At 44.4% G+C, this 12,602-nt stretch overlaps 1 protein-coding gene across 9 annotated transcripts in view; it reads left to right on the forward strand.

The window, feature by feature from the left end:
* Positions 1-12,602, forward strand: part of abi1a (abl-interactor 1a) — a 114,558-nt gene that overhangs the window by 56,168 nt on the left and 45,788 nt on the right. For all 9 annotated transcript variants that reach the window (XM_055652082.1, XM_055652104.1, XM_055652130.1 and 6 more), the window contains exon 3: positions 5,619-5,795. In XM_055652082.1, the coding sequence (XP_055508057.1) occupies positions 5,619-5,795 (177 nt within the window). The remainder of the gene's footprint in view (positions 1-5,618; positions 5,796-12,602) is intronic.

The raw sequence follows: 12,602 nt of genomic DNA on the forward strand, positions 1-12,602 counted from the left end.
TTATAGAGGTGTACAAAATCATGAAAGGAATACAGTGTGAGAACAGGTGTTTAGAACTCTGTGCAAAGTAATTAAAAAGAAATAACTGAAATATTACATTTACACAAGTATTCAGACCCTTTCTCAGTACAGTTGCACAACCTTTTATCCGGTGTTCCAGAAACCGAAAAGCTCCGAAAACCGGCCATTTTTTCCAGATGTCGTCTGCGCACCAAAGCTCGCGTTTGGCGCCAAACTTGACCCAAAACGACCCACGGTCAACCCAGGTCTGTACTACTGTAGCGGCTGCCTCCTCACCGGAGACCGGGAGACGCTTAAACGTCTGTAAATCATTGCTTAAATGTTAGTCAGTTAGTTTGGAGGGCTTTTATGTGAAGGGGGGTGAAGGGGTAAACTTTAATTCTTAGTCCCCTACCTGGTCGGAGAGGCGGGGAGCGGTCAATGCCTTACCGGGTCGCCGTGCAGTAAGCTCCGCAGCGCTGTGGCCAGTGGGGGCTGCGGGCGGCGCCAGTTGTAGCTCAAACCCGGCAACTCTAAAATGGCTGCGAGGCGCTCCAAAATCCAGCGCGGTTGCCAGCTCCGCACTCGGGAGGGCAGCGTCGCAGCGCTGGGAAACCAGCGGGGAGCGGGCAATGCCTTACCGGGTCGCCGTGCGGCAAGCTCCGGAGCGCTGTGGCCGGCGACACACAATATCGCGGAGCGTCGCTGGATTTGGAGCCGGGCAGCCAGGGGTAGAGTTGCCGGGGTTGGAGCTCCAACCGGCGCCGCCCCGCGGCCGGACGGAGCCCCCAACTCCGCGGCTCCAAATCCAGCGACGCTCATGATGTTGTGTGTGCGGCGGCCACAGCGTTCCGGAGCTTGCCGCACAGCGACCCGGTAAGGCATTGCCCGTATCCCAGCGCTTCGACTCCCGACCCCGTCCGACCGCGGGCGGCACTGGATTTGGAGAGCGCGCACATTTTTGTTACGTTACAGCCCCTAGCTCCGCGAGGTTCGCCGACCAAACTTGAATTAAAGTTTCCCCCTTTTTTTTACTCCACCACCACCACACAAAATCCCTCCAAACTAACTGACTAACATTTATGCAATGAGTCTCCCGGTCACCCGGGAGGAGGCAGCAGCTCCAGACTTTTCAAGCCGCCCGCGCTACCTACCTAATCTACGCTAAAAATCTTCCATTCTGAAATCCGAAAATGTCTGAAATCCGACAAGTGTCTGGTCCCAAGGCTTTCGGATAAAAGGTTGTGCACCTGTACTGTGTTGAGGCACCTTTGGCAGCGATTACAGCCTCGAGTCTTCTTGGGTATAACACTACAAGCTTGGCACACCTGGATTTGGTTAAGCCAGTTCGGATGGGGATGCCTTGGCTGTGTGCTTAGGGTCGTTGTCCTGTTGAAAGGTGAACCTCCACCCCAGTCTGAGGTCCAGAATGCTCTGGAGCAGGTTTTCATCAAGGATCTCTCGGTACTTTGCTCCATTCATCTTTCCCTTGATCCTGACTAGTCTCCCAGTTCCTGCCGCTGAAAAACATCCCCACAGCTCGATGCTTCCACCACCATGCTTCACCATAGGTATGGTAATGGCCAGGTGATGAGCGGTGCCTGGTTTCCTCCAGACATAAAGCTTGGCATTCAGGCCAAAGAGTTCAATCTTGGTTTCATCAGACCAGAGCACCAGAGAAAACGACCCTATTGGCAAACTACAAGCGGGCTGTCATGTGTCTTTCACTGTGGCTTCTGTCCGGCCACTCTACCATAAAGGCCTGATTGATGGAATGCTGCAGATATAGTTGTCCTTCCGGAAGGTTCGCCCATCTCCACAGAGGAACGCTGGAGCTCCGTCAGTGACCATCGGCTTCTTGCCCTTCTCCCCCGATTGCTCAGTTTGGCCGGGTGGCCAGCTCTATGAAGTTCTCCAAAGTTCTTCCATTTAAGAATGACGGAGGCCACTGTGCTCTTCCGGGACCAGCAATGCTGCAGAAATTGTTTTATACCCTTCCCCAGATCTGTGTCTTGACCCAATCCTGTCTCGGAGGTCTACGGAAAATTCCTTCATCTTCATGACTTGGTTTTTGCTCTGACATGCACTGTCAACTGTGGGATCTATAGACAGGTGTGTGCCTTTCCAAATCATGTCCAATCAATTTAATTTACCACTGGTGGACTCCAATCAAGTTGTAAAAACATCTCAAGGATAATCAATGGAAACAGGATGAACCTAAGCTCAATTTTGAGTGTCATAGCAAAGGGTCTGAATACTTATGTAAATGTGATATTTCAGTTATTTCTTTTAATTACTGTGCAAAAATTTCAAAACGCCTGTTTTCACTTCTTCATTCTGGGGTATTGTGTGTAGATTGATGATTAAAAAAAAATAATTCAATCCATTTTAAAATAAGGCTGTAACGTAACAAAATGTGGAAAAAGTGTAGGGGTCTCAATTACTTTCTGAATGTACTGTTGATCGGGTAAACACAACCAAGAACTGGAGAACATGGACTTAACATGAGGAGGATAGATTTAATATGAATCTAAGGGTCATCATGTGCCGGGCCAAGTGGCAGATCTCATCCTGGACTATTGCAACCAGTTCAGCATGAGAGTCTCTGCAGGGTCAGTAACATCAGAGTGGCACAGGCTGGTGATTGGGATCATTGCAGGCTGTACCATCTCTGTGATCCTTTTTACCATGGCGATGAACATGATCGTCAAGTCTGCTGAGCAGACTGCCGGGGCCCTTGGACCAAGTTAGTAGTGGGCCAACCACCAATCTGAGTCTTCATGGATGACCTGACTGTCACCACTGAGTCGGTGTCAGGAGGCAGGTGGATCCTGCAGGGGTTGGGGAAACTGATTGGATGGGCAAGGATGAAGTTTAAGCCAGGAAAATCAAGGTCACTGGTGCTGAAGGGCAAAGTCATGGACAGGTTCTGCTTCAGCATCGAAGTGACACCAATCCCAACTGTCTCCGAAAGGCCAGTGAAGAGCCTTGGCAAAGTTTTTAACAGCAGCCTGAAGGATACAGCATCAGTCCAGGCAACCTGTCAGGAGCTGAGGAGCTGGTTGAGAGCGGTGGACTGGTCGGGGCTTCCTGGCAAGTTCAAGGCGTGGATTTACCAGCATGGAATACTGCCAAGGATACTCTGGCCACTGCTTGTTTATGAAGTCCCAATCTCCATGGTAGAGAGCTGGGAGAGGAAAGTCAGCAGTTTCCTCAGGAGGTGGCTGGGATTGCCCAGGAAATAACATCAAGCTCCAGCTGCTGCTGAAGTCCCTGGAGGAGGAGTTTAAGGTGACTCGGGCCAGAGAGGTGATGCTGTACAGGGACTCCAGTGACCCCAAGGTGGCTCGGGCAGGGGTAGAGGTGAAAACTGGGAGGAAGTGGAGAGCCGGCGAAGCTGTGCTGCAAGCGGAGTCTCGGATACGCCACAGAGTCCAGGTGTAAGCAGTGACTCGGGGAAGAGCAGGTCTGGGAATCTTCCCAACTACTCAGTTTAACAAGGCCAAGGGGAAGGAGAGGTGCAGGCTGGTCCAGGAGGAAGTGAGGGCAGCAATGGAGGAGAAGAGGTCTACCAGAGCAGTTGGCTTGAGGCAGCAGGGAGCCTGGACAAGGTGGGAGCAGGCTACGGATCGAAAAGTCACATGAACTGAGCTCTGGCAAGCTGAACCACAGCATATCAAGTTCCTGGTCCAGGCAGTGTACGGTGTCCTGCCCAGCCCATCAAACCTCTTCATCTGGGGCAAAGCGGAATCTCCGTTTGCCCGCAATGCTCAGGCAAGGGGACATTGGAACACATCCTGAGCTGCTGCCCAAAGGCCCTTGGGCAGGGCCTGTATACCTGGCGTCATGACCAGGTTCTTAAACCCATTGCAGAAGTCATCACATGGGAATCAGCAGCTGCAGAGGAGCACACCCCATCACCCAGATGATCATCTTAGTGAAGGCCGGAGTGCAGCTGCCAAGAACCACAGCAGCCAGGAATCCGTCAGGAATCCTGACGACTGCACAGGACTGGCAGCTTTCTGTAGACCTGGTGAAACAACTGAAGTTCCCATGGCACATCGTCACGACCACCCTGAGGCCAGACATCCTCCTGATCTCCAAGGCAATGAAAAACATCGTCTTGTTGGAACTGACAGTGCCGTGGGAGGTTGGCTGCAGAGGTTTTGCAGGGCAATTGCTCTACAAAGTCTTGAATGCACTGGGCATCAACGGAATAGAGAGGAGAAGAGCTATCAAAAACATCGCAGAGGCAGCGGAGAAGGACTTGAGATGGCTCTGGATCAGGAGAGGAGGTCCATGGGGAGTAGCGAATGCCACCTGAACGCAAGTTGTGGTCTGATCAACCACGGCTGGGTCGCCTGGGCAAAGGGGTATGATGTTGAAAGACTCGAATGACCAATGACCCCAGGTTACATCACTGATGATGTGTTCAGGAGCATCAAGAGATGTATTTTATCAATGAGGAGTAGTTTTTTTTACACGAAGGGTGATGGGTGTACAGAATGAGCTGCCAGAGGAGGTAGTTGAGTCATGTACTATTACAAAGTTTAAGAACATTCAGACAGGTACATCAGTCATTGAAAGTGGGCATGCAGGTGCAGCAGGCAGTGAAGAAAGCGAATGGTATGTTAGCATTCATAGCAAAAATATTTGAGTATAGGAGCAGGGAGGTTCTACTGCAGTTGTACATGGTCTTGGTGAGACCACACCTGGAGTATTGCGTACAGTTTTGGTCTCCAAATCTGAGGAAGGACATTGTTGCCATAGAGGGAGTACAGAGAAGGTTCACCAGACTGATTCCTGGGAAGTCAGGACTTTCACATGAAGAAAGACTGGATAGACTTGGCTTGTACTCGCTAGATTTTAGAAGATTGAGGGGGGATCTTATAGAAACTTACAAAATTCTTAAGGGGTTGGACAGGCTAGATGCAGGAAGATTGTTCCCGATGTTGGGAAAGTCCAGAACAAGGGGTCACAGTTTAAGGATAAAGGGGAAATCTTTTAGGACTGAGATGAGAAAAACTTTTTTTTTTTTTTTTAAGAGTGGTGAATCTGTGGAATTCTCTGCCACAGAATGTAGTTGAGGCCAGTTCATTGGCTATATTTAAGAGGGAGTTAGATGTGGCCCTTGTGGTGAAAGGGATCAGGGGGTATGGAGAGAAGGCAGGTACAGGATACTGAGTTGGATGATCAGCCATGATCCTATTGAATGGAGGTGCAGGCTCGAAGGGCCGAATGGCCTACTCCTGCACCTATTTTCTATGTTTCTATGTACAGATTTAGTTGGGATATGGGCCAAATGTAGGCAAATGGGACGTGTAGATGGGACATGTATGTTCGGTGTGGGCAAGTTGGGCTCTAGTGCTGCTTTCATGCTTTTTAACTCTCGTAAAAAGCGAATAATTACTCTTTTTAAATGCTAATATTGTTTTTTTTTGTTTAAAAAAAAATTATCAGCAATATATGGTCCTTACATTTTTATTTTCAATGGAAAGTTGATATTTGCTCATTGGGCAAAACCAGTCTGTCCTAATTTCAATGCATTCTGAGGGAGAGTGGGGCAGAAGAGTGAAAAGACATTTGGAAATATTAATTCTCTTTTCTCTTGTAATTAGACTGTGGATATCCATAAAGAAAAGGTGGCACGCCGAGAGATAGGCATTCTGACTACCAACAAGAACACATCAAGGACTCATAAGATCATAGCACCAGCCAGCGTTGAACGACCAGTGAGATACATTCGGAAGCCAATTGACTATACTGTACTGGATGATGTTGGTCATGGCGTGAAGGTAAAATTTATCAATGGGCATTACTTAAATATTTATCTTGGAGTTATATACTTGTTAAAATGTTGTCCTTATTGTTTCAGTGCGGCCTTTTGGGTGGTATGTACACCACATAGTAGATTGGTGGACCTCTTCTCTTTTTTAATTTTCCTTTTTAAAAAAAAAAAAGTAAATGCTTCGTTGTGGACAGTGTAGTTATGATCAATATATGATCACAAGATTATTCAAAAACTTTCATACCTTTCAAAAATGGGACATTGTTGTCCAAATAATGTGAAGAGTACAGAAAGTTACATGCATTTTCTCTTTGCCTAAAATTATTTGCTTTTGCAATAAAGCACAAATGAATTTGTTTATTAGAGCTTTGGAAATTTGGGAAACTTAAATTAGCTGACTGGTGGCAGCAGATGCATTTTTAGTTCCTGTTTTGCAAATTGAAATACAAAAGATAGGTATATCACTGAAAGCATTGGGTTTATATGCAAATAGGCTGTTTTGTCATCGTGTAGGCCTGTTATGTTTAGTTATCTCCCAAAACAAGTCTAAAGCTGCACTTTGAAATCATTGGTTATTTAATGCACATTGAAGGGATATTTGACCCATGGATTGTCTGTTTTTTGCTAGTACTCTGGTTTCCATGTTTTGGTTTCTTCAGAAATGTGGTAGTTGGCTATGTAAAGGACATGACTGAGTTCATCCCATTCCATAGACTTGGTAACAGCAACGGTATTTTGGTAATAAAGAAATGCCAGATAATATTTATCAAGGTTGCTTTCAACCAATCCGTGTGGTAAAGCTTGGTGTCTAAATGTAGCAATGTTACAAAATTTTGAGAGTTTAAAAATCAAGTCTGTAATTTATCCCATCAGATAAAGCAAAAAAAAAGTTTAATTTGACACCTAATTCACTTTAATATCTTCAGTATTAAAAAAGTTACGGCCGTCTTCATACTCGGAAATTAGCATCTTGTTCCCTAATGCTTTTCCATTGACTTAACACAAAAGCTGTGACCGAGGACAGTCAAAAGCCCATGCCTTTCTTAAAAATTAAGAGAACTGAAAGAAATGTTCAGTTATTATTGATTGAAGCATTCTGAAACAAATATGAAACAATCTTACTTAGATGACTTGAAATTAAAGCATATAATTAGTTAGTTACCTAATTGTAGCTAATTACAAAATTCAATTACTAGATCTAAACATCTATCAATTTCTTAAGAATAGATTAACATTTTTAAATAGCCTAAGTGTCCAAATACCATTCACACAAGAATTCACAATATAACATAATTTTTAAATCTCAAATATCATGGATTTAGAGGCCAAATGGAAGGAATGTTTATTACCTGTAAATGAATGGCCATTTAAATGATCTTGCGAGTGGGTTTTTCTGGAACGCGACCATTTGGAACGTTGCGGTTTGCGGTGAATTTAAACTGAATCGGCATGAAAAATACTGCCGGTTCGTATGGGGAAAAAAATCACCGTTTCACAACTTAAAATGTGAATTAAAGGCATCTTAAGGAGCACTTTTATACATAAAATAAACTGCTTTTGTTTACCTGCCCCGTACCTGAAATCCGTCCCCGTTGTCGGCGTTGACGGCTTTTGAAGCTGATTTTAAAATTACTCCAGCGCTGAACTTGTCGGGCGATTTTAAAAAAAAAAACAAAACACAGAACGCCCGTCGGAACGATTCTTCAGCGAAAGCTTGCACTCCAACCAAATATAACCAGGACAAGGAAGGAAAAAAACGCGTTTTAACCAAAGTCCTATAAACCTGCTACATAACTTTCTGACACTTATTCTCAAAGCCCTGTAAAAGATGAAGAGAAGAATACAATACTCTGCCTTTACCACTATTTATGGACTTGGACCCCCATGATCCCTCTATAGGGCATTGCTGTTAAGGGTCTTGCAATTAACTGTTTACTTTCGCCTTGCTCGACATCTCACTTCTCATGTTAAATACTCTCTGCCATATTTCTGCCCATTACTGTAGCTGATCTATATCCCACTGTATACTCTGACAACCTTTCTCACAGTCCACAACTCCAGCAATCTTGGTGTCTTATGCAAACTTACTAACCAACCCATTCTACATTTATGCCCAACCCATGTATATAATTGCAAACAACAGCGCTGATCCCTCACAGAACTCCACTGGTCACAGAACTCAAGCCAGAATAACACTCTTCCACCTAATTAGCCCATTCGCTTTGAAATCCTATCGTGCAGAATCCTATCCAATAGTTTCCCTACCACGGATGTGAGGATCACTTCCATAAAATTTCATAGATTATGTAAGCTGCCCTTTGAAACAAAGGAACAAAACTAGCTTCTGTCCAGTTCCGTGGATAGAACAGGGAAATTGTAAGGATAAAAAGACCCTAATGGGAGCTATATACAGGCCCCCAAACAGTAGCCTGGATATAGGGTGCAAGTTAAATCAAGACTTAAAATTGGCATGTCGTAAAGGTAATGCTACGGTTGTTATGGGAGATTTCAACATGCAGGTAGACTGGGAAAATCAGGTTGGTACTGGACCCCAAGAAAGGGAGTTTGTGGTGTGCATCCGTGATGGATTCTTAGAGCAGCTTGTACTGGAGCCTACCAGGGAGAAAGCAATTCTGGATTTAGTGTTGTGAAATGAACCGGATTTGATAAGGTAAGTCGAGGTAAAGGAGCCATTAGGAGGTAGTGATCATAATATGGTGTTTGAGAGGGAGAAGGGTAAATCGGGGGTGTCAGTATTATAGTTGAACAAAGGGGAGGGAGGAGCTGGCTAAAGTTGACTGGAAAGATACCCTAGCAGGGATGACAGTGGAACAACAATGGCAGGTATTTCTGGGAATAATACAGAAGGTGCAGGATCAGTTCATTCCAAAGAGGAAGGAAGATTCCAAGGGGAGTAAGGGGTGACCGTTGCTGACAAGGGAAGTCAGGGGCAGTACAAAAATAAAAGAACAAGGATAACATAGCAAAGATGAGTGGGAAGCCAGCAGATTGGGTAACTTTTAAAGAGCAAATGAAGATAATTAAAAGGCAATACGGGGAGAAAAGATGAGGTACGAAGGTAAGCTAGCCAAGAATATAAAGGAGGATAGTAAAAGTTATTTAGGTATGTGAACAGGAAAAAATTAGTTAAGACCGAAATTGGACCCTTGAAGACTGAAAAGGTCAAATTTATTATGGGGAACAAGGAAATGGCAGATGAGTTGAACAGGTACTTTGGATCTGCGATCACTGAGGAGGACACAGACAATCTCCCTGATGGACAAGTGGCCAGAGGATCTAGGGTGACGGAGGAACTGAAGGAAATTCACATTAGGCAGGAAATGGTGCTGGGTAGACTGATGGGACTGAAGGCTGATAAATCCCCAGGGCCTGATGGTCTGGATCACAGGGTACTTAAGGAAATGGCTCTAGAAATAGTGGACGCATTGGTGATCATTTTCCAATGTTCTATAGATTCAGGATTAGTTCCTGTGGATTAGAGGGAAGCTAATGTTATCCCACATTTTAAGAAAGGCGGGATAGAGAAAACGGGGAATTATAGACCAGTTAGCCTGACATTGGTGGAGGGGAAGATGCTGGAGTTAATCAATTATAAAAGATGAAATAGCAGCACATTTGGATAGCAGTAACAGGATCGGTCCGAGTCAGCATGGATTTACGAAGGGGAAATCATGCTTGACTCATCTTCTGGAATTTTTTGAGGGTGTAACTAGGGAAATGACAAGGGAGAGCCAGTGGATGTAGTGTACCTGGACTTTCAGAAAGCATTTGATAAGGTCCCACATAGGAGATTAGTGGGCAAAAGTAGAGTACATGGAGTCGGGTGTAAGGTGCTGACATGGATAGAAAAGTTGTTGGCAGACAGGGAACAAAGAATAGGGATTAACGGGTTGGGTGAGTGGGCAGGTGCATGGCAGATGCAGTTTCATGTTAATAAATGTGAGGTTATCTGCTTAGGTGGCAGATTATTATCTAAATGGTGTCAAGTTGGGAAAAGGGGAAGTACAACGGGATCTGGGGGTCCTTGTTCATCAGTCACTGAAAGTAAGCATGCAGGTACAGCAGGCAGTGAAGAAAGCGAATGGCATGTTAGCCTTAATAACAAGAGGAGTTGAGTATGGTAGCAAAGAGGTCCTTCTGCAGTTGTACATGGCCCTAGTGAGACCACACCTGGAGTATTGTGTGTAGTTTTAGTCTCCAAATTTGAGGAAGGACATTCTTGATATTGGGGGAGTGCAGCGTAGGTTCACGAGGTTAATTCCCGGGATGGCGGGACTGTCATATGTTGATAGAATGGAGCGGCTGGGCTTGTATACTTTGGAATTTAGGATGAGAAGGGATCTTATTGAAACATATAAGATGATTCAGGGTTTGCATACGCTTGAGGCAGAAAACGTGTTCCCGATGTTAGGGCAGTCCAGAATCAGGGGCCACAGTTTAAGAATGAGGATTAAGCCATTTAGAACAGAGATGAGGAAACATTTTTTCCACACAGTTGTGAGTCTGTGGAATTCTCTGCCTCTGAGTGCGGTGGAGGCCGGTTCTCCGGATGCTTTCAATAGAGAGTTAGATAAGAGCTCTTAAAGATGGCGGAGTCAAGGGATATGGGGAGAAGGCAGGAAAGGGGTACTGATTGTGGATGATCAGCCATGATCACATTGAATGGCGGTGCTTGCTTGAAGGGCCAAATGGCCTACTCCTGCACCTATTGTCTATTGTCATACCTGTATCAAGGGAAGATACAAAGATCTTTGTCAAGTTCCTGCAATCTCGTCTCGTGCTTGTCTCAATAACCATAGGAAAGATGACATCAGGCTTTGGGGATATCACCATCTGAAGAAGGGTCTTGACCTGAAACGTCACTCATCCCTTCTCTCCAGAGATGCTGCCTGTCCTGCTGAGTTACTGCAGCATTTTGTGTCTACTTAAACCAGCATCTGCAGTTCTTTCCTAACCACCTGAATGCTCTTCAAGAGCCCCAATACTGCAACTTTCATCTAAAATGTACCCAGGTACATGTGACAAGTTTTGTGCTCTTTTCAAAGCTTTAATATCTCACATTAAAGAATGCTGCAGGCCTAGTTTTTGTTCTACAAAATAGGTTAAGATACATTGGCTTAAGCAATGAATGGAAGTATATATTGGGAATAGATGAACCGATTGGGTCAAATTTTTTCCCAATGGAAAAGGAGCTGTTGTGGACCTATTTGAGAACTTTATTTAATAGAACGGATACAAAGTGCACCTATGGTGATCACGTGACCATCAATATACAAGAAAATTAATAGAGAATTCATAAGAATTATTATTATCCCTAGGTGGAACTTGTTATTACAGGGAGACGTTGAAGTAATCAAAGGCCAATGTACTTTTACTGGGAGAGGGGGGCAAGGGTATGTGGTAGAAAGGAGCAGATGAATGGGTAAAATTCCTCTAAGCTTGGCTACTCTGCATGCTGCTCACAGAAGAGTGTCTACTATCATCCATTGCATTTGTTCACTCATTCAAATGTCTTGCAGGCCTAATTCCATTCAGGATTTCTACCCATACTGAACTACCTGTTGTATTTATGTATGGGTAAATTATACTTGCATGGTTTGATTTGCCTGGAGAGCACGCAAAACAATGGTGTATTTTTTTATTATTATACCAATGCAAGTATTGACCAATTCACCGTGGTAACACCACTACTCTTTGGAATAGGTTCTTTTACACCAGAATAAATAGATTGGGTACTTTGTTATGTTCTGTAAAAGAAGGTAGTTTATTAATTATTTTAATTGATTCATTAAACAATGTGTAGCGGCAGCAAACGTGATGACTAAACAGTTGCTTTATTCAGACATAATAGGCTCGAAATACATACACGTTGGTTCCTCTAACATATTGTCATTGCTGCTGCAGCTGAGCGAGGGTGTTGTCTCGGGCTCAGCTACCTGTCGACTCGTGATCTCCAGGTGAGATCTGCTTATGTAGCAGGACACTCCCCTTAACCCATGACGTCACGTGACAGCCCTCGCAACCACTGACTAGGGTTTGACCGTCAGTGGTCTGACTATCAGCTGACACCACAAATGTATCTTAAATATTAATCAGGAATTTATTTTTTGTCTACATTTGATTGTGATGGACATTAGCTGCAACTTGTAATGAATTTAATTTTGCATTTGCAAAGTGGTAAGAGTGAGTTTCAGGGATCAGTTTTGGCCAATTTGACTTCACACCTTTCTTCTACCTTTATATTAAAAAAAAACAACAAAAAAAAACATCTTGGTTCAAATCCGGTTTAATTTTTAATTAGTCTTCCTCCCATGTGTTCTATTGAAGTGATTTCATTAAAGTTTTATTTCCTTGTGCTGTTACTGCTTGTTTGGGGCCACTTTCTTGCATGACGATGTTAAACTAGTTAGGCAGCTAATGCGACTGCCACCTCACAGTTCCAGTGACCTAGATTGAATCCTGACGTTTGGTTATTCTGGAGTTTATTCTCCCAGTGGCTCTGTAGGCTTCACTGAGTGCTCAATTTTCTTCCCACACTCCACCGACAGTCATACAATGTGGAAACCGGCCCTTCATCCAACTTGCCTATGATTGACCAATATTCCCCACCGACACTAGTCCCACCTACCAGCATTTGCCCCATATCCGTCTAATCTGTCTGAAGAAAGGTTTTGGACCGAAACGTTGCCTATTTCCTTCGCTCCATAGATGCTGCTGCACCCGCTGAGTTTCTCCAGCGTTTTTGTGTACCTCCATCTAGTCATATCCTCTCCATGTACCTGTCCAAATGTTT

Source organism: Leucoraja erinacea, chromosome 2 (assembly GCF_028641065.1).
Source record: "Leucoraja erinacea ecotype New England chromosome 2, Leri_hhj_1, whole genome shotgun sequence".
Classification (NCBI taxonomy): domain Eukaryota; kingdom Metazoa; phylum Chordata; class Chondrichthyes; order Rajiformes; family Rajidae; genus Leucoraja; species Leucoraja erinaceus.